The sequence below is a fragment of the Bison bison genome, unplaced genomic scaffold (assembly GCF_000754665.1).
Source record: "Bison bison bison isolate TAMUID 2011002044 unplaced genomic scaffold, Bison_UMD1.0 scf7180017864280, whole genome shotgun sequence".
Lineage (NCBI taxonomy): Eukaryota > Metazoa > Chordata > Mammalia > Artiodactyla > Bovidae > Bison > Bison bison.
Window position 1 is genome coordinate 3,797,645 of NW_011494852.1, and position 17,660 is coordinate 3,815,304.

General features: G+C 51.1%; 1 protein-coding gene across 1 annotated transcript in view; it reads left to right on the forward strand.

The window, feature by feature from the left end:
* The window catches only part of HPN (hepsin), a 13,265-nt gene extending 7,145 nt beyond the window's left edge, over positions 1 to 6,120 (forward strand). Inside the window, exons 4-10 of the mRNA XM_010849288.1 lie at positions 7 to 117; positions 496 to 661; positions 763 to 953; positions 4,810 to 4,905; positions 5,101 to 5,243; positions 5,426 to 5,590; positions 5,787 to 6,120. Of these exons, the coding sequence (XP_010847590.1) occupies positions 7 to 117; positions 496 to 661; positions 763 to 953; positions 4,810 to 4,905; positions 5,101 to 5,243; positions 5,426 to 5,590; positions 5,787 to 5,825 (911 nt within the window). The 3' untranslated portion in view covers positions 5,826 to 6,120. The remainder of the gene's footprint in view (positions 1 to 6; positions 118 to 495; positions 662 to 762; positions 954 to 4,809; positions 4,906 to 5,100; positions 5,244 to 5,425; positions 5,591 to 5,786) is intronic.
* The last annotated feature ends 11,540 nt before the right edge of the window (positions 6,121 to 17,660 follow it).

Here is a 17,660-nt window from a genome sequence, read left to right on the forward strand (position 1 = left end):
CCCCTGGGTGCCTTTCCTCTGTCTTAATTGGCCTCTTTTTTTTGTCTCTGTGTCTTCATCCTTGTCCCTCCCACAGCGACTGTCCCAGAGGCCGTTTCCTGGCTACCAGCTGCCAAGGTGAGACCCCAAAACTCAGAGCCCTCTTCTGAGACTCCCTGCCCCTACCGTGGTAGGGCCATGGCCCATCAGATACCCCCAGACAGGCCTTATCCTCTTAGATCCTCCAAGGATGGAGCTGTGTTCTCTCAGACTCCCTCAGGGTGGGGGTTCCACGTCCCCTCAGACCCCCAAAATAGGGCCATGTCCCCCTAGATCCCCACAGATGGGGCTGTGTCTCCTCAGACAGACCCCTTCCCCCTCCATCAGAGCGATGTTCCTCAGACCCCTCAGTTAAGATCGTGATCACTTATTCTCCCCAGAGTGGGGCATGACCTCTCAGACCCCCAGGGCAGGGAGTCCAGGCCTCCCGCTGCCTGACTGCCCCTCTCCCCACAGACTGTGGCCACCGAAAACTGCCGGTCGATCGCATTGTGGGCGGCCAGGACACCAGCCTGGGCAGGTGGCCGTGGCAAGTCAGTCTTCGCTATGATGGAGCACATCTCTGTGGGGGGTCCGTGCTCTCTAGGGACTGGGTGCTGACAGCCGCCCACTGCTTCCCTGAGTGAGTGTCCCCCAGGGCACTGAGGGGAGAGGCTGGGGAGCGGTGAGCTGGGGGAGGCTGTGCCCAGACAGGTGGCCACCCTCCCCTCCTTTCCCCGGTAGGCGGAACCGGGTCCTATCACGATGGCGAGTGTTTGCTGGTGCTGTGGCCCAGACTTCACCCCATGGCGTGCAACTGGGGGTGCAGGCTGTCATCTACCATGGGGGCTATCTCCCCTTTCGAGACCCCAACAGCGAGGAGAATAGCAATGACATCGCCCTGGTCCACCTCTCCGGCACCCTGCCCCTCACAGGTACGTCTGGGCCTGGGGACTCCAGGGGCCAGGAGGGCAGAGGAGGGGCTGGGGCAGAATTCATGGTGATGAGAGAAATGATCTCCAGGGGCACTCATTGTGCATTCATTAGGTAGGGGCAATTAGTGCAGCCACTTTAGAAAACCGTGTGTGAGTATTACCATTTGGCCCCGAAATTCCACTCCTAGGTATGTACCCAAAAGAAAAGAAGATACATAGCTCTACAAAAACTAGTGCGTGGGTGTTCATAGCAGCATTATTTACAGTAGCCAAAAGATGAAAACCACCAGATGTCTACCATCTGACATGTAGATAAACAAAAAGCATGCTAGATCCATACAATGGAATCATATTAGGTTAGAAAGGAATGAAGTGATCCATGGTACACAGTGGATGACCCTGGACAGCATTGTGCTCAGAAAGAAGTTAGACCCAAACAGCCACATTCTATATGATTCCATTTCCACGAAATGTCCAGAATAGGTAAACCTGCAGAGATAGAAAGTACATTCGTGGTTCCCCAGGCATGGGGGTGGCACAGAAACGTTGGGAGGTCAGAGGTAAAGGCAGTGATGAAAATGTTCTGAAATCGATCTTGGTGGTGGTGGTACCTTCCTACTGCCAGGCAGGCTAGTCCCTGAATCTAAAACCTGTCTAAAACCCTTTGACTTGTTTACTTTAAGTGGGTGAATTGTGTGGTACAGGAATTATATCTCCAAAAAAGCTATTACCAAAATAAAAGAAAGAAATGAAAAAAAAAAAATAAGTGTATGAATGAATCAGAAAGTCAGGAGTTATTTATTCCCTTTGTAGTTCTCCAGAGCATTTCCTTGCTGTCAATGAGAAAGATTTACCTGGGTGTCAGTGTGTCTTTCATACCTCATCTACACATGCCTTTTGAATTAAGAGCAGGCTGTGGGCTTCAGCCTCCAGTACTCTTGCCTGGAAAATCCCATGGATGGAGGAGGCTGGTAGGCTGCAGTCCATGGGGTTGCGAAGAGTTGGACACGACTGAGAAACTTCACTTTCACTTTTCACTTCCATGCATTGGAGAAGGAAATGGCAACCCACTCTAGTGTTCTTGCCTGGAGAATCCCAGGGACGGGGGAGCTTGGTGGGCTGCCGTCTATGGGGTCCCACAGAGTTGGATACGACTGATGCGACTTAGCAGCAGCAGCAGCATTGGGCTTCAGCTATCAGAAGGCCACCAAGTGGTAGTAATAGTAATAATAATAATGTCAATGATAAGGAAGTTATCATAGCAATGATGATGAGCCTTCAGCAGGCATCAGTATGATGATAATAATAATGATAAAGAGGGCCTTCCCTGGCAGTCCAGTGGTTAGAACTGTACCTTCCAATGCAGCGGGTGTGGGTTTGATCCCTGGTTGGGACCTAAGACCCACATGCTCTCTCTGCCAAAATACACCCAAACATAAAACAGAAGCAATTTTGTAGCAAATTCAATAAAGAGTTTAAAAATGGTCCATATTTAAAAAATTAAAAAATCTTGGGCTTCCCTGGTGGTTCGTTGGTTAAAAATCTGCCTGCCAATGAAGGAGACATAGCTTCAGTCCCTGATTCAGAGCAACTAAGCCCAGGTACCACAACTCCTGAAGCCTGATCGCTGTAGGCCTCTGTTCCACAACGAGAGAAGTCACTGCAATGAGAAGCCCTTCACCAGAACCAGAGTAGCCCCACTACAGTTCGCACAAATAGTGAGAAGCCCTCACAGCAACAAAGACTCAGCACAGCCTTAAATAGATAAATAAGATTTTAAAACATCTTAAAAAATAGTAATGAAAGAATACAATAATAGTGATGATAGGATGAACTCCAACACTTGCGAGTTCCTCCTGTGGGCAGCCACAGGCCTCAGCTTGTCCCAAGCACGCACTCATTTCATTGTCACAGCAGCCTGGGGAAGGTGGGTTCTCTTATGATCCTGTGTTGTTGTTGTTTTTTTACAAGAGGAAAATTCCCGACATAGAGAAGATGCATAATACCCCACATTCTCACAACTGGAAAATGGCAACGATTTGAGCCCAAGTTGCATGGCTCTGGAATCTGTGCCTATAAGCCCCTGGCTGAGCTGCCAGGAAAGTCATTATTGTCTTTGTTTTTTATAATTTAAAAAAATTGTTTATTTATTTGGCTGCACTGGGTCTTAGTGGTGGCATGGGGAATCTTTGGTTGCAGCTTGTGAGATCTAGTTCCTTGACCAGGGATTGAACCCTGGGTCCCCTGTGCTGGGAGCTCAGAGTCTTAGCCACTGGTCACCAGGGAAGTCTGCCTTATTCTTATTTTTAATGGTTATTTTCTTTTGAATGGTCCATGATACTAGTTCTCCATTTAAGGGAACAATACATGTGAGTGGCCTGTATTTGGAAATGGGGCTGAGAGGAGTGGTATGGGCTTTGGGGTCAGATACTCAGCAGCTCTGTGGTCTTGGGTATGTAGCTTCACCTCTCCAAACCTGTTTCCCTCATCTGTTAAATGACTCCTGAAGGTTATTGAAATGCTGAAAAGGGTTAATCTGAGTCAAAGAGCTTAGAGCAATGCCTGCATTCAGTTAATACTAATAATCATTGCTGTTGTTGTTTATTACTATTCCTAGTTACATGAGCATTTCCTGTTAGCCAGGCATGCTATTTAACACTTCACCAATTTCTCACGATACACTTCTGGGGGGGAAATGATTATTCTTTCCATTTTGCACCTGAGAGCTCTGAGCTCAGGCAGGTGAAGTCACCAGCAAGGCTTGCTAGCAGGGCTGCCAGGACCACTTGCATGGGTTGTACACTGCACAAGGATGTCGTGTCTCAGGGATGCCATTCTTACTGTGGACAGGATAGACTGGTGTGTTTATGATGATGATTTTTTGACAGGTGGAAGTCCAATATCTCAAGATAGTGCTTTGTAAAATTTCTTACAGAAGGGACTTCCCTGGTGATCCAGCTAAATGGGAGGCACTTTCAATGCGGGGGGACACAGATTCGATCTATTCTGGGAACTAAGATCCCACATGCCACGGTGGCCAAAAAATTGAAAAAATAAATTAAAATTTCTCAAAGTCACTCTCTAGGTAGGGGGCAGCCACATGGGCCATGGTTAAGAACACAGGCTTAGAAATTGGGCCAACCTGGGTTCAAATTTGGGCTCTGTCATTGACTCAATCTAAGGCTTTGGACAAGTGACATGGTTTTATTTCCCCCTCTTTAAGTGGGGGTAATAATAGCCCCTACCTCTCTGAGCTGATGGGATATTAAGGGAATTCACCCAGAAAGATGCAAGTACATAGTGAGTTCTCAATAGAAGTCAGCTTCCTTTATTTTTAAAAATGTATTGAAGGATGCTATGCTATGCTAAGTCACTTCAGTCGTGTTCAGCTCTTTGCAACCCCATGGACTGTAGCTGCCAGGCTCCTCTGTCCATGGGGTTTGCCAGACAAGAATACTGGAATGGGTTGCCATGCCCTCCTCCAGGGACTCTCCCCAACTTAGGGATCAAACCCATGTCTCCTGCATTACAGGTGGATTCTTTACCGCTGAGCCACTGGGGAAGCCCTGTGTTGAAGTGTAGTGATTTACAATGCTGTGTTAATTTCCTCTATACAGTAAAGTGACTCAGTCACACACACACACATCTTTTTCATATTCTTGTCTATTATGTTTCATCACAGGGTATTGAATATGGTTCCCAGCACTATGCAGTGGGACCTTGTTTATAGGAGGCAACTTCTGTTGTGGTGTTTGTGAAAGAACAGAGGGAAAGGTGGGCCGGGGCAGCTGGAGCGAGGTTTGTCCTGGGTGGAGCAGGCTGGCAGGGGCCCAGACCGGTGTGGTCTCTTGCACAGAGTACATCCAGCCCGTGTGTCTCCCGGCTGCCGGGCAGGCCCTGGTGGATGGCAAGATCTGCACGGTGACTGGCTGGGGCAACACGCAGTACTACGGTGAGTCTTGTCCTCTGCTGGGAAGCTGCCTTAGGGAGACTCTGAGCTGGGCTGGGGAAGGGCAATTGGGCTACGCCAGTGCCTCTTGGACCCGGGGGTGTAGGGACACTGAGCAGCCCAGGTGGGCACTGGGAGGGGAGGGGAGGGGGTGTGCATGCTCCCCAGCTTCGGCCAGCCTTGCCTGCACACCCCCAGGCCAACAGGCTGGGGTGCTCCAGGAGGCCCGAGTCCCCATAATCAGCAATGATGTCTGCAACGGCCCCGACTTCTACGGGAACCAGATCAAGCCCAAGATGTTCTGTGCTGGCTACCCTGAGGGTGGCATTGATGCCTGCCAGGTGAGGGATGCTGAGGGGCAGCCGGGGCCCTGGCCTCCCCAGGGATGGAGACATAGGGCCTTGGGCGATTGGGCTCCCTATCTCAGGGCCAGAGGGTTCTATGACCACAGCCCCTGGCCCTCCGAGGAGGGCCTCCCGGCCTGCCGTCTCAGCCTCCAGCCAGGCCTTCCATCCCCAACCAGGGCGACAGTGGTGGCCCCTTCGTGTGTGAGGATAGCATCTCTCGGACGCCACGTTGGCGGCTGTGTGGCATTGTGAGCTGGGGCACCGGCTGTGCCCTGGCCCAGAAGCCAGGCGTCTACACCAAAGTCAGTGACTTCCGGGAGTGGATCTTCCAGGCCATAAAGGTGAAATTTGAGCCCAGATGGGAGCCAGAGGGCGGGAGGGTTTGGGACTCTGAGCGGGAAAGGGAGGCAGGGTTTTCTGGAAACCTATAGGGCTTAGAAGCGGTCACCCTAGGGAACAGATGGCTTTCACGGGGCTCCTGGGGAGGGGTGGGCACTTGTGGGACGTTGGGGGGAGCCCCTAGTTGTCTTTCCCCAGACTCACTCCGAAGCCAGCGGCATGGTAACCCAGCTTTGACCTGTGGCTTCTCCTCGCTGTGCACGCCTCCAGGGCCCGAGCTGATCTAAGGGGCCCCAGCCCCACGTGATGGGGTTCACCCTGGGCCAGGGATGGAACATTTTTCTTCTTGGGCCCAGCCCACAGGTCCAAGGATACTCTTCCCTCCAAGGTCCTCCACAGTGGCGGGCCCACTCAGCCCTGGGACCACCCTCCTGCCCCCCATGTAAATATTGTTCTGCCATCTGGGACCCCCCCCCATCTTGTGCTCCTGATGACAGGATGCTCTTTAAATAATAAAGATGGTTTTGATTAATGTGGTCTCTGAGTTTGCAGCTGTAAGCAGCAAATGAGGACATTTTGGGCGCATCGAAGAGAGCGATTAGGGCCTGGCATAGATCAAGGCAGGGAGCATAATCCTCCAGTTCCCACTGGCTTAACAGAAAAGATCTTAATTGGTTCACTTAACTGAAAATGCACTGGAGCCTCTGGCTTCTCTTCTCGATCCAGCTGCTCAAACATTTTTCAGGACTGTGCCTTACTTCCTCTCTCACATCTGCTTTTCTCTGTGTCAGCTTCATTTTCAAGCAGTCTCTTCTACAACTAGAGATAGAAATGTTCCCCCCCAACCCACAGAAACTCTAAGCTTATATGCTGTGGACCACTTAGCAGCCTCAGTAGAGAAAGAATGCTTTTTTCCCATCAGCTGTAGCAAAGAAGCCCCAGGCCTGGCTCTCCCTGGACAGATTTGGGCCATATGCTCATCCCTATTCAGATCACTGTGCACCTGTGCATGGGGTGGGGAGGAGGTTTGACCCTCAAGAACTACATGACCTGAGAATGAGGGCTTCTCCAGAGGAGAATGAGGTGCTATTTCAAAAAAAAAAAAAATGGTTGTAGATACCCAGTGAGAAAAAAAGACATCTACTGTGGATTGCCACAGGAAGCTGGACCCTGTGGACAGAAGGCAGGTGTGCCAGGCCCCGTGAGCACAGCCTTAGACATCCCCCTCATCTCTTCATCTGGGCTGGAGGTTGGTTTCAGCTTCCCCTTGGACCCACTTTGCTCCCTCGAGCAGGGGTCCCAACACCCCAGGCCACAGACCATTACCAGTCCGTGGCCTGTTAGGAACCAGGCCTTGTAGCAGGAGGTGGACATTGGGCGGGGTGAAGCTTCATCTGTGTTTACAGCTGCTCCCCATTGCTTGCATCACCGCCTGAGTTCAGAAAAACAAGCCCTGGGCTCCCGCTGATTCTGCATTATGATTATATCACAATGTAATAATAATAGTAATAAGTGAAGTGAAGTCACTCAGTTGTGTCCGACTCTTTGAGACCCTGTGGACTGTAGCCTACCAGGCTTCTCTGTCCATGGGATTTTCCAAGCAAGAGTACTGGAGTGGGTTGCCATTTCCTTAAAGTGAAACGAAGTCGCTCAGTCGTGTCCAACTCTTTGTGACCCCATGGACTGTAGCCTACCAGGCTCCTCAGTCCACGGAATTTTCCAGGCAAGAGTACTGGAGTGGGTTGCCATTTCCTTCTCCAGGGGATCTTCCCAACCCAGGGATCAAACCCAGGTCTCCTGCACTGCAGGCAGACGCTTTACCGTCTGAGCCACTAGGGAAGCCCACCATTTCCTTAAAGTACACAATGCGCTGAAATTATCCTGAAACCAGCTTCCCCGTCCCGGGTGTGAAAAAATTATTTTCCACAAAACCGGTCTCTGGTGCCAGAAAGATTGGGTACCACTGCACATCGCACAGAGTTGGACATGACTGAAGTGACTTAGCAGCAGCAGCAGCACATAAGTATTGGCAGATCTTGGGCAGGGGGAACCCAGATGGTCACCAGGGGGCACCACTGCTCCTAAACTATGGGGCTTCCTGGTTAGGCTTGACCAGGTGCTGCTGGACACCAGATGCTCTGCAGGAAAACACCCACCAGATGCCTATTTCCCATGATAAAAATTCAGTGTGTTGCCCATCAACTACAAGTCCCCAAGCAATTTCCTAAAACACAAATAGACACAGAAAAGTCCCTGCAAATAACATCGTTGTTCAGTCGCTCGGTCATATCCGACTCTGCGACCCCAGGGACTGTTCTTTACCATCTCCCAGAATTTGCTCAAACTCCTGTCCATTGAGTCAGTGATGCTGCCCAACCATCTCATCATGTCACCCCCTTCTCCTTCTGCTCTCAATCTTTCCCAGCATCAGGGTCTTTTCCAATGAGTACAGACTATTTACTTGGAAAATGCCCTGAGCATTTCTCCCTGGATCAGACCCTTAGGATCTGGTGATCCTCACCATGGCTTTGTCCATCAGGAATGCCCTGACTCCACATCTCCACACAGTTTTCCAAACATCTGTGTGCGGCTGCACTCGCTGTTCTACCCACCATATTGGAGATATAATTCAAGACTTGACTCACACATTGCTTGTTAAAAATGTTTTGAACTACAGGGATGGGACTATAAATTTTCCTTTATCATTGTCAGTTGAAAAATGTACTATACATGTGTTTTGTTAAGTTTGGGAGCTCTGAGAGAACATGGTCTACCTTGGGGATTCTGAGCAGATATGGCGGTGTCCTGGAGGGTTCAAGGGGACACAGCTCACTCTGGCTGGGAGGGGGCCAGTCTGAGAAGACACGATCTTGCTCTGGGTGGGACTGAAGTCCCAGGGTAGGACTCCCACCCTGGGAAGCTTGAGGGGATGCAATCTGATTCTAGGGGGTCTGGTTAGAAGTCTGGACATTAAAAACCTATAGATCTCCTCTGGGAAGTTGTTAACCAGGAGGTCATTCTGGGTTTTGCCTGCATCATTGCTCTTGGAGGGGAGAAGAGGTTGGGGAGATTGATTTACTCAACAGCCAATCAGCAGTCTCCTATGTTGGCCAGCGGTAGGTAAGCCTCAGTTTCTTCTTCCGCTCTCACTAAACCTTGCCACCCACTCAAGGAGTCATGCAGATATTAGAAAAATATTAATAACAATCACAGGGTTGCTTTGAAGCTCTGCCAGGATCTTGGTCTTCAGAAAGATCAAATATCAAAACTCTTTCTTCCATGTCTTTGCTGTGTATCTCCGAGACAGAAATATTTGGCCCATCTTATCTTTGGCCCAATTTATGTAACCACCTCAGGGATACATGCAAGGCTTTGCACTCATGGTGAGTGTTTATATCTGAGTATTCACTTTCAAATATAGAAAGCCTTCTGGATGTAACTTGGAATGGAAAGCTCCATATGTGGTTTATAAGTTGGCATTCTCCCAGTCAAATCGAAGGGGAAGTATACAGTTATTTTTTTTCTACCATGGTTTTTCTGCAAGTAAATTGGCACCATAATTAACAATGATTATGATGGCCATGAATTCTGTATTCAGAAATAATTATTGTTGAATGTTCAAATAGGGCTGTAAGGAGAGAATGGATTTTAGTTTCTGCAGAAAAAGTAATACTATTTAAATCCTACAGTTACTTAGTGAGCAGCTGTCCCAGTTCTAGGCTGCATAACAAACCATCCCAAACTTTGTGGTATAAAATAGCAACCATTTTATTATGCAGATTCTGTGGTTCAGAAAGTCAGAGGGGTAACAGCAGGGACAACTCTACTTCATGATGTCCAGGTCTTCAGCTAGAAGTCCTAAAGCAGGGGTCCCCAACCCCTCAGCCATGTGCCCGTACCAGTGCATGGCCTGTTAGGAACTGGGCTGCACAGCAGGAGGTGAGCAGTGGGTAAGAGAGTGAAGCGTCATCTGTGTTTACAACAGCTCCCTGTAGCTTGCATTGCCACTTGAGATGGCAAATGACAGTGGCCTTAAAAGTATGCTGAAGACTTCAAATCTCCATACAGTCTGGATTAAAGTCAAAGCAGAGTATCTCAGGATTGCCACCAAACACTGAAAAGCCTGCTTCTGTTTCCAACATCCTATATTTGTGAAGCAGGGTTTTCTGCAGTGACAGCAACCAAACAAGATCACAGAGTAGTAGACTGGACATAAGCAACATACTTTGGGTGTCACTGTCTCCCATCGCCCTCAGATGGGACCATCTAATTTCAGGAAAACAAGCTCAGGGCTCCCACTGATTCTATGTTATGGTAAGCTGTGTAATTATTTCATTAAATATCACAATGTAGTAATAATAGAAATAAAGTGCACAATAAGTATAATGAGCTTGAATTATCCCCAAACTCCTTCCCTCTGACCCTAGTCCCTGGGCCAAAAAGTTTGGGGACCACTGTCCTAAAGGGTGGACTGACTTGGTGAAAAGGGGCTGCTTTACTCACAAGTCTGGTGCCTGGCTGGAACGGCTCAGCGGCAGGGCTCAGCTGGAACCATCAATGCATTGGTCTGTCCAAGCGGCTTGGGCTTCCTCCCAGCATGGCTGCCTCAGGACATGTGGACTGCTCATGTAGCTCAGGGCTCCATAGCAAACATGCTAGCAAATGCTGCCTTTCATAGCTCAGCCTCACTATTTTTCTACTCTGTTGGTTGAAGTAATCACAAACTTGCTCAGATTCAAGGAGGGGAGACAGAGACAGATCCCCACCTCATGATGGTAGGCTAGTCAGAAAATTTAGGGCTATGTTTTAGAACTGCCATAGACATTTATTGACTGCAATTGAACACTGGCTGCTGACAAAGTGGAGAAATTATCTGAAGTGTCAACTCAGAAGAGTTGCCCTTGGCCTTTGTAGATAATAAAATTATAACAGTAATATATTTTAAATACATTTTCAGGTTTTTTTTTATATCTCAGAAGTTCATTCTAAGATGATGATATTCAGCTTTGGGCACATAAGCATTTGGCCAGAATGCCTATGTGTTGCATCTTTAAATAATAATCATTTTTATAATAATAAGAATATTCATGAAGATTTTTTGAGCACTTCCTATGTGTTGGGCACTGCTGAGAGTTTTATGTATGTTAATTAATCATTTTCCCAAATTCAGATGTCTGAGTGTGATTTTCTTAACTTTTACTATTTATTCATTCAACTAATATTTATTGAGCAGCTATTATGTGTCAAGCACCGTTCTAAGCACCAGGGGCCTAGAAATGGAGACAAAAAAATAAACAGACAAAATTCCTTGCCCTGTGGAGCTGCCTTGAGGAAAGACAGACCAGGAACAAATACTCTGGTACCATTTTTATTTTTATTTTATTTAATAAAATAAAATATAATTATTTAATAAAATAAAATATAATTATTTAATAAAATAAAATATAATAATTATCTTTCTTTTTGTCTTTCCCCCTTTTTCAACTTAACCTTGACATTAATAGTAATATTTTTGAAACCATGGGCTTCATATGGCAGTGGCATACTTTTATTTCAATATAAATCAAACCTATTATGGGACTTCCCTGGCAATCCAGTCCCTTCTCCTCCAGGTACAAGCCAGAGTGACCACCCAGCCCATGGGGCTACTTTGGGGGCTTCTCTGGCCATTGCTGGTGGATGAGTGCGATAGAAGACTCTGGAAAAGGGTCAGATGTGATGCGGGCACCCCAGCCCTTAGCTGACACCTTCTCCTTTTCCCTCAGTCCTGCAGAACCAAGTGACCTGGAGCAAGGAGTGAGGAGGTAAAGCTAGACATGCTCCCCACCTTGGTCAGGGAACAGGACTGGGGGGCAGGCAGAGAGGGGCCTAGGGATCTGAGGGGACATGGCCCCACCCTGGGAGGATGTCTGAAGGGACATTGCCCCACCCTGGGGGGTGTCTTAGGGGACATAATCGCCCCAGAGGGTATCTGAGGGGACATGGCCCCACCTGGGGGGGATGTCTGAAGGGACATGGCCCCACCCTAGTGGGTGTCTGAGGGGACAGGGCCCCACCCTGGTGGGTGTCTGAGGGGACATAATCCCCCCGGGGGTATCTGAGGGGACATGGCCCCACTCTAGTTGGTATCTGAGGGGACATAATCCCCCCAGGGGGGTATCTGAGGGGACATGGCCCCACCCTGGGGGGATGTCTGAAGGGACATGGCCCCACCCTGGGGGGTGTCTGAGGGGACACAATCGCCCCAGGGGGTATCTGAAGGGACATGGCCCCACTCTAGTTGGTGTCTGAGGGGACATAACCCCCCCAGGGGGGTATCTGACGGGACATGGCCCCACCCTGGGAGGATGTCTGAAGGGACATGGCCCCACCCTGGTGGGATGTCTGAGGGGACAGGCCTCCCCCTGGGGCGTGTTTGAGGATACATGGCCCTACCCAGGTGGGTGTCTGAGGAGACATGGCCCTACCCTGGGAGGATGTCTGAAGGGACATGGCCCCACCCTGGGGGGATGTCTGAGGGGACAGGGCCCCTCCCTGGGGGGTGTCTGAGGGGACAGGCCCCCCCACCGGGGCATGTTTGAGGAGACATGGCCCTACCCAGGTGGGTGTCTGAGAGGACATGGCCCCACCCTGGGGGGGCTGGTGGAGCCTCAGTGGTCTGGGTGTACCCAGCCTCACTCCCTTGGGGCTGGAACGTGGGGATGAGGCCCCCCTCAGAGGGCAATGGCTTCTTGAGGAGCTACAGCTGCGGAAGCCCTTTACACTCTTTGAGGTCACGCACAGGATGGCCTGTGTGAGTGCCCCAAACCCCTAACTGTACAGGGGCCCCACTTCCCCCGACCCCACTCCTGCCTCATCCAGTCTATATCTGCTCCCTCCTCCTTCTGGGTCTTGGGCCCGGCACCCTCTCCAATCGCTGACCTGAGCCCCTTCTGCCCACCCCTTCCTTCTCTGCCTCCCCCAGGTCGGCACCAACAGGCTGGAGTCCTTTGGGAAGCCTGTGGCCCTGTTCACGCCTGAGGTTATTTCCCCTGGAGATGGGCCAGGCCTTTGAGGCCCCGTTCTGGGCAGATGGGTCCACACTGAGTGGGATCCCCTTTGAGCAGGTGGAGAGCTGCCAGCCTGAGCTGCTGCAGTGGAAGGCCCAAGATCTGGCCCATGCCTCCTCCCAGTGTGCCCTGCTTGTGGCCACCTGGGACCGAGTTCCCACTCTTGGGGCCCTTGGTCTCCAGGTGAGGAAAGGGGTGAAGGGAGAAGGGCCAAGGCTGGGGCTCTCTGGCCCAGGCCCAGGGAAGAAGGATCTGGTTCCTTGACAAGTGGGAGACACCAGGAGGTAGAGTCAGAGACAGAGGGAAAGAGCAAAAGATTAAAAACAGGAGGGTGATGGCAGATATGGAGAGACAAAGAGGAAAGTGCAGTGAGAGAGAGAGAAAATGGGTGATGGAGAGAGGGAGAGAGAGATGGACTGGGAGAGAGAGAGAGAGATGGAAAGAGAGATGGCAGAGGGAGTGAGACCATAGACGGAGAGACGAGCGAGAGAGAGAAAGGGATAGGTAGACTGAGGGCTGGGGAGTGGGGACTGGGAGAGTGGAGGCAGAAAAAGAGAAATAAAAAATAGAGACTAAAGGGACTTCCTTGGTGGTCTAGAGGCCAAGACTGTGCTCCCAATGCAGGGGGGTCTGGGTTCCATCCCTGGTCAGGGAACTAGACCCCACATGCCCCAACTAAGAGTTTGCATGCCACAACTAAAGATCCCAAGTGTCACAACTAAAACCCAGCACAGTCAAATAAATAAATAACAAATATTTTTAATAAATACCAAATATTTTTAAAGAATAAAATAAGAGACTGAGGGAAAGCGAGAGGAAGGCTGATACCCCTCTGTCCCCACCCCCTCCCCTTTCTTTGTTACACAACCCAGTCTCTGGCTCCCACTCCCGGTTCCCTGACTCTAGCCGCTGGTTGACCTCCCTGGCCATGCTGCTTCTTCCTCATCCCTTTCCTTCTAGGATTTCAAGCTCCCTCCTGGCCTGCACCCTCACCACTTGTGCCCACCTGTGCCCTCCTTCCCTCGCACCTAGGCAGCCCCTCATCAGAAGACGCCCCTCTCCTCTTACTCTCACCCCTAGGCGGCCCGGCCAACCTCATACCTGGGATCATGAACTTGAAGGGCCGTCACACCAGCCTCCCTCACTGTCCCCCTCTCCCCTCAGACCAAGTCACCTCATTCTTGGCTGTGATGGTCTCGCTTCCTATTTCACTGGGAAATGGGGGCAGAAACCCTTTGTGAGCCCCCACCCTCCCTGCCCCTCTGCCCAGGCCCCTGTACCTTCCAGACTATGGGGATGGAATATGGTCTGTGCTCCCGGCTAAGCACTGCTCCGTGATTGCTCCTTAATCTCACCTGGAGATTCTTCTGTGCTCTCTCTTCTACATCAGTGCTTCTCAAAGCGGGCCCAAACCAGCAGCAGCAGCATCTGGAAACTTGTTTGAATATTCTTGGGTGGATATCCTTGGGTGACACCCCAGACTACCACTCTGGGTGGGGCCAGTGGTCTGTTTTAACCAGCCCCTCCGGGACTCTGATGCAAGCTCAAGCTTGGGCAACACTGATTTAATGCTGCAGTATCAATTTGCCTCTTCTTATAGGATCCTTCTCACTACATTCCAACAGGCTCTGATCTGTCCATCTTAAGAAGCCTCTTTCCCAGTAGTCATGAACAGGTGTGTGAGTTGGACCACAAAGAAGGCTGAATGCCAAAGAATTGATGCTTTCAAACTGTGGTGCTAGAGAAGACTCTTGAGAGTTCCTTGGACTGCAAGGAGATCAAATCAGTCAATCATAAAGGAAATCAACCCTGAATATTTATTAGAAGGACTGATGCTGAGACTGAACTCCAATACTTTGGACATCTGATGCAAAAAACCAACTCATTGGAAAAGACCCTGATGCTGGGAAAGATTGAAGGTAGGAGGAGAAGGGGGCAACAGAGGATAGATGGTTGGATGGCATCACGGCTTCAATGGACATGAGTTTGAGCAAACTCCAGGAGATGGTAAAGGACAGGGAAGCCTGGTGTGCTGCAGTCCATGGGGTTGCAAAGAGTCAAAAAGAGCTTAGCGACTGAACGACAAGAAACATCCCTCAGTTCCTCTGCACCCCTCCCCCACACCCAGCTCCTGCCCCCTTTCTTAGACACCCTTTACAGCAAATACCCCCAAAGCCTGCTGCCTCCAACCCTCTCTTTCCAGTCTCTTGAACCCTCTCTGATCAGGCTTTTGTCATCCTTCAACCTCAGGCCTCCAAAATCACTCTTTTTTTTTTTTTTTTCTTTTGGCCGAGTTTGCGGGATTGCAGGATCCTAGTTCCCCAGTTGGGGATTAAACCTGGGTCCCTGTTGTGAAAGCACCGAGTCTTAACCACTGGACCATCAAGGAAGAACTCCTTCTCCCAAACCATTCTTGATGAGGTCCTCTGGAGAAGGGAACGGCTACCCACTCCAGTATTCTGGCCTGGAGAATTGTCCATGGAGTCTCTAAGAGTCAGATATGACTGAGTGACTTTCACTTTTGCTTTCCCCAACCCCTGTCTAGCGCTTAATCCCCCAGCCATGTCCTGCTTGACCATCAGCAGCTTTAGATAATGCCCAACACCTGTCTTCTCCCTGAAGCTCATTTTTCCCCACTTGTAGGACCCCAAGCATCTAGTTTTCCTCTTATCTCTCCAGCTAGGCCACCTTCTCAGCCGTCACTCTAAAGACGTGCCTGTGGACTCAGCCCACCCTTTTCTCAACCCCACCTTTGCCCACTCCTTTAGGTGTCCCTTCCATGTTTTCTATTGTAAACACCCCCATCTGTGTCCCCTTTCCCCCTCAAGAGTGTCATTGTCATGAGCCTCACTGGACACATGCATTTCTGTCTCAGATTCCTCCCACCAATAGCCTCCCCCAGAGTGGAATCTGTGCTGGGGCTCCCCAATCCCAGTGCTGTGTCCTGTCCCCACAGTGAATGGGCACCCGCTTCCCCTGTCCTTCTCCATCGCCAAAGCTGGGCTCGCTGTCCACACATGGGACTTAGTCACTTGCCTGGCCATGGAGGCAGGCCTCAAACTGTGGATCCAGGACGGGTATTTGGAACTTGTGGCACCACACACTGAGGTAACCATCACCAAGGGCCTGTGTAGGCCCAAGACCCTGACCTCTCTGGGAATGGCCTAGCTGAAACCTGGGCCATTCCAGCCCAGTTGGCAGGAGATGGAGCCCTGCAGCCTACTTGAGGGCCAGGTATGCAGTTCCCAAGACCTGTGGGCAGCTTTCAGAACTGATGAGGGCCTTTCTGGCTTGTGCCTGGACCCGCCCAGTGTGTGGACAAGCTGTGTGGAGGAACGGTGTATAGCAGTGTGCTGTCATCTGTCAGGCACTGGCTGCCTTCACCCGGGTCTGTCAAGCTACTGACATCCCTGTGGGCACCTGGCATGGTCCTGACTTTTGTGGTAAGCTGGAGGGAGATAGTAAAGAGAAGTGTGAAAGCTGGAACTGGGAACGCTGTGTGCAGTTGCATAGGCTGTGGACTGCACAAAAACATCTGGCCCTGCTCTGGGGTCTGAGAGGATACAGACCTACTCTATGTGTGTGTCAGGGCAGGGATTGTCTTGAACACCAAACTTAATACTGATGTCTCTCCCTGTCTCTCTCCTCGCTCCAGAACTATCCTGCCCTGAAAACGGCCACTGGGAGACATGTGCCGGTAACTGCCAGACCATGTGCCCACGCAAGAAGGTGCCTCTGACCTGCCACAGCCTGTGTCGTGAGGGATGTGTATGCCATGCTGGTTATGTGTTCAGTGGTGGGGCTTGCATGCACCCAGCCCTCTGTGGCTGCCCCGGCAGAGACATGTCCTGCTCCTAGGGGCTCGAGAGCTGAGCTCCCACTGCGTGAGCTGTGCAAGGATAAGGAGGCTGGGCGACCACCTCGCTGCATCCTCCAGGCTTGTGGAGATGGGACCATGAGTCTGCTGTGTGCGGGGGTCTGGCTACGGAGTCCTGAGTGGCAGTAACCAAATGTCAGGTGACCCCCATCACCACACCTTCTGTGGGGTCATCTTCACAAGCCAGGGGGCCCGCCACTATGTGCCAAGCTGTGCCTGTCAAATTGGCCAAGGGGCACCGGCATTCACCGTGTGGGTGGATAATGACTACCTAAGCCCCACAGCCAGCCTGACTGGGGCATGGCAGATCGAGATGGGTGCCCAGGGGGTAAAGGTTATGATGGAGGCTCAGACTCCTGGGAAGATCCAGGTAAGCTCAGCCAGGGCTAGGACCAGAGTCCAAGCCCCCCACCCCCGCCCCGGGTTGGGGGCGCTGACGGGACATGGCCCATGCCAAGGGTCCTGAGGGAATGAGAGCCCACCGGGGCTTGTCTGATGTGGACACGGCCCCGTTTATGTTTCCAGCCCACCTGTCCCTGCCTCTGGCTAGCAGCCCCAGACACGTGTGCATCAGTGGTTCTGGCCTAGGCTGGCCTATGACTGGTGCCCACCACCTATCTGCCATGTGCCTGAGATCTACATTGCTGCCCTCTGAAGCCTAGGTGGGGGACTTCAGTGGGGATCCCCAGGATGACTTCCATGGCCCTGACGGCTCCCTGCTGCCTGACACAGAGACTTTGCACTCAGTTGGAAGGACCTGGCCTCCCCAAGTCAGCCGCTCCATCACAGGCCCCATCCCTCTGTACCCTCACAACAGGGTTTCCTGGCACCAGTCCCTGGCCTTCTGTGGGCTGACAGCCCACAACTGGCCCTTCCAGGCCTGCGACGAGCCAGCCGAGGCCCAAATCCACCGTGTCCACAACCTCTATGCCCCTGGGGGCTCAGGGAGATCCTGTGTGCCCGGCTGGGGAGCTACACCCAGCAATGGCAGCCACATGGCCTCCGCCTGCAGCTGTGAAGACATCGGGTAGACTGTGGTAAGGGGCCACTCCACCAGTTCTCAGGCACTGGGCTCTGCCTTCCTATCCATGCCGGCCAGGAGTCTTCTTCTTGCTAGCTGCAGAAAACAGGAAAGTGAAAGTGAAG